General features: G+C 42.4%; 1 protein-coding gene across 1 annotated transcript in view; it reads right to left on the bottom strand.

Moving 5' to 3' along the window:
- Positions 1 to 2,296: 2,296 nt before the first annotated feature.
- alox5ap (arachidonate 5-lipoxygenase-activating protein) overlaps positions 2,297 to 4,285 on the bottom strand; it is a 3,268-nt gene continuing 1,279 nt past the window's right edge. Inside the window, exons 3-5 of the mRNA XM_059352180.1 lie at positions 4,236 to 4,285; positions 2,610 to 2,691; positions 2,297 to 2,483 (exon numbers count right to left, since the gene is read on the bottom strand). The exon at positions 4,236 to 4,285 is cut by the window's right edge and continues 21 nt beyond it. Of these exons, the coding sequence (XP_059208163.1) occupies positions 2,321 to 2,483; positions 2,610 to 2,691; positions 4,236 to 4,285 (295 nt within the window). The 3' untranslated portion in view covers positions 2,297 to 2,320. The remainder of the gene's footprint in view (positions 2,484 to 2,609; positions 2,692 to 4,235) is intronic.

Here is a 4,285-nt window from a genome sequence, read left to right on the forward strand (position 1 = left end):
AACTTCTTCTGTCAGTCAACATAATTTCTGCTTGATAAACAGGAAATGACTTCATCTCAATCTATCTAAAGACTATATATATATGTTATATTAAAAAAGGGATTCTTCTACTTTTCTATGATAAAAACATGGTGATGATGATCCTGATTCTTTTCTCCAGGACGAGACAGAAAGAGGCAAAATTCCTTCAAGAAACAAACTTTAATACAATCTGGGAAACATTTCATAATTAAAACGAGGTTAGATTTGATACATGTTTGTAAATATGACACCTTATGTAAATAGTGTATAAAGTGTACTGATGGTTGGATGTTGGCAAGTTTTTCTTTACTCATATTTTTGTAATTTCATTTTCTATCTTTTTTTTAAATAACATTTTTGTATTGTGTGTTGTTGTATTTTGTTGATGTGATGTTAATGCTGCTTGAAAAGTTCAATAAAATGAACCAAATATAAATTTAAAGTATTTTGTCATTTCAGACATATTGCAACTTTACTTTATTATCTGGATTTTAAAATTCCACATCTGGAGATCAGAGTTGATAAATCCCACCCAAATGATATATTTGTCTACTTTTGTGCACGTTTCCAGTCGGTAAGTCGAGTCATGTTGATGCTTATGATCACTAAATAAAATAAAGAAATATTGAATAAATATTTCATTAAATAGGACAATTTTCATTTTATGGGACTCTGCACAGTTTTCCAACTAACTAACCTCTTTAAAACAATTTTTTACATGTATATTTCTATTATTTAAGCAATTTTATGTCATGAAAACTAAAACAACATATATTTTATCATATTATGGGAATAAAGGGAATCCATGCAGTGGCAGGTTAATGTTACATATATATATATATATATATATATATATATATATATATATATATAGTCGTTTATGAGAAGTTTTTATTTATTTACTTTCCCTCCGTTAAAGATAACTGTGCGTTAGGGGAGCAGGAGGAGGTGCGTTAGGGGAGCAGGAGGAGGTGCGTTAGGGGAGCAGGAGGAGGTGGTTTAGGGGAGCAGGAGGAGGTGTGTTAGGGGAGCAGGAGGAGGTGGTTTAGGGGAGCAGGAGGAGGTGGTTTAGGGGAGCAGGAGGAGGTGGTTTAGGGGAGCAGGAGGAGGTGCGTTGGGGGAGCAGGAGGAGGTGCGTTGGGGGAGCAGGAGGAGGTGTGTTTGGGGAGCAGGAGGAGGTGTGTTTGGGGAGCAGGAGGAGGTGTGTTAGGGGAGCAGGAGGAGGTGCGTTAGGGGAGCGGGAGGAGGTGTGTTAGGGGAGCAGGAGGAGGTGGTTTAGGGGAGCAGGAGGAGGTGGTTTAGGGGAGCAGGAGGAGGTGCGTTAGGGGAGCAGGAGGAGGTGCGTTAGGGGAGCAGGAGGAGGTGTGTTAGGGGAGCAGGAGGAGGTGGTTTAGGGGAGCAGGAGGAGGTGGTTTAGGGGAGCAGGAGGAGGTGCGTTGGGGGAGCAGGAGGAGGTGCGTTGGGGGAGCAGGAGGAGGTGTGTTAGGGGAGCAGGAGGAGGTGTGTTAGGGGAGCAGGAGGAGGTGCGTTAGGGGAGCAGGAGGAGGTGCGTTAGGGGAGCAGGAGGAGGTGGTTTAGGGGAGCAGGAGGAGGTGCGTTAGGGGAGCAGGAGGAGGTGCGTTAGGGGAGCAGGAGGAGGTGCGTTAGGGGAGCAGGAGGAGGTGGTTTAGGGGAGCAGGAGGAGGTGCGTTAGGGGAGCAGGAGGAGGTGCGTTAGGGGAGCAGGAGGAGGTGGTTTAGGGGAGCAGGAGGAGGTGCGTTAGGGGAGCAGGAGGAGGTGCGTTAGGGGAGCAGGAGGAGGTGGTTTAGGGGAGCAGGAGGAGGTGCGTTAGGGGAGCAGGAGGAGGTGCGTTAGGGGAGCAGGAGGAGGTGGTTTAGGGGAGCAGGAGGAGGTGCGTTAGGGGAGGAGGTGCGTTAGGGGAGCAGGAGGAGGTGTGTTAGGGGAGCAGGAGGAGGTGCGTTAGGGGAGCAGGAGGAGGTGCGTTAGGGGAGCGGGAGGAGGTGGAGCAGCAGGAGGAGGTGCGTTAGGGGAGCAGGAGGAGGAGCGTTAGGGGAGCAGGAGGAGGTGCGTTAGGGGAGCAGCAGGAGGTGGTTTAGGGGAGGAGGAGGAGGTGTGTTAGGGGAGCAGGAGGAGGTGCATTAGGGGAGCAGGAGGAGGTGCGTTAGGGGAGCAGGAGGAGGTGCATTAGGGGAGCAGGAGGAGGTGCGTTAGGGGAGCAGGAGGAGGTGCGTTAGGGGAGCAGGAGGAGGTGGTTTAGGGGAGCAGGAGGAGGAGCGTTAGGGGAGCAGGAGGAGGTGCGTTAGGGGAGCAGCAGGAGGGCCGAGGAGGCGCTGGTGATGGTCTCCACGTACTCCTTGTACTCGTTGCCGTAGTGACGGACCAGCAGGTAGTTGAAGATGCCGATGATGCACATGAGGAAGAGGAAGAACAGCACGCGCTTCCCGAACAGGTAACCAGGCGTGCTGAGGAGCAACGAGGAGGAACGAGGAGGAACGAGGAGCAACGAGGAGGAACGAGGAGAAATAAATGAGTTTAAACACTCAGAAACACTCAGAAACACAGAAAACGTGTTTGTTTTGTTTGTTTACCTCTGAGAAGTTTGTCCCATGTATCCGACAAAGTATTTCTGCCTGACGACCAGGTAGATGATCCCAGCGAAGGCAGCAGGAGCTGAAAACAGAACATTTAAATAAATAATAATTAAAATATATCCTTATTTTATTATACAATATAAGGACACCACTCTCAAGCTTTTTCTCCGTTTTGTTATTTTTGGGTCAGAACAGATTTTTTTTTCCATGTCAAAGGGATTCTTATTATGTTTTTTTGTTGTTGTTTTTTTAGTTGTTTTTTTTTTTAGCATTTTTCTTCATTATATTTTTTTATGAATTTATTTTTATTGTTTTACATGCATTTTATTATGTATTTATTTATAATGGTTTTACTTGTATGTTTTTCAGTACATGTCAGGAATCACTGTATGGGATTTATTATTATTATATATATTATCAGTGGAGGCTGTAAAACGTGTTGAACATGACAACTTGATCTGTTTGTGCAGGAAACTTCCTGTCAGCTGTCAGCAGCCTAGTGGACAGTTTGTTTTATTTGCTATTTTAATAAGTTGAGACATGGTTCCCAGGAGAACTCTGAGGAAATGGTGAGTAAGTTTTCTTTTCTTTTAGAAATTGTTAACAAAAAGTGTTAAAATGTTAACATTTTCTTTGGCTGAAGAAATGTTCTGAGCTGTTTGGTTCTAAAGTTCATGGTACTTTTTTATACGTACATTTTCAAAACCTAAATATATTATAAGAAAGGAGCAAAATCAAATATTTGGTCAGTTAACTCATGCAAACATACACAGTGTAAATCAAAGTTCAACTAACATCTAATAAACATAAAGTTGGTGGGTCTTTTCATTATTTTTCATCCTGACAGCTGATTAAAGTGTGATTTTCTTTTCTGTGATATAAAATGTAAAAGCTCTTCTGTTAGATACTCGGAGAGTTATAGACTTTAAATCAATCAGAATGTATGTTTTTAATCATACTAAATACAGTGATTAGTGTTTCCATATGTTCAAACGCAGCGTATGGAAGGAAAGATTCCTCATAACAGATTAATAATGTAATAATGTGCTGTTTTAGTCATTTCAACCTGTTTCTGTAAGAAAACAGGAGGTAAATAAATATCTGCATTGTAGCAGTATTCTGCTTTAATTATGTCTTGACTTTATAAGAGTCTGAATATAATAAAGTTACAAACATAAATATGTTAAAATGAGTTTCAACATGATAATAATATGTCAAAAAACTCTGCTGAGACCAACCTAATAAAAACAGACACATCTTATTGGCACAACATGAATATGCAAATGTTAATTTCTAAAGTTTTGCTGAGACCGACCTAATAAAACAGACTCCTCATGAGGCTAAATGGGAACAAATCCCTGCAACAGGTTCTAAAACCTGCAGAAAGCTGTAAAATCTGCACATTAATCTTCATCAGATGCTTTTGTTTCTACAAACTTTGGTGCAAATGTCAATAATTTAACTTCAGCTGAGTGTTCTGCTCCAGGTAAAGAGAGATTTATCATTTATCTTTATCAGTTTACTGCGTGTTCTCGTCCTGTTTACGGGACAGCAGTGTTTTACAGTAACTGGTTAATAATTACCTTGACTGAGATGTTTTTACAGTAACTGGTTAATAATTACCTTGACTGAGACACAGACCGCCGCACCACATCACTGCCAGGAAGGTTGGA

Source organism: Centropristis striata, chromosome 15 (genome assembly GCF_030273125.1).
Source record: "Centropristis striata isolate RG_2023a ecotype Rhode Island chromosome 15, C.striata_1.0, whole genome shotgun sequence".
NCBI classification, from domain to species: Eukaryota; Metazoa; Chordata; class Actinopteri; order Perciformes; family Serranidae; genus Centropristis; species Centropristis striata.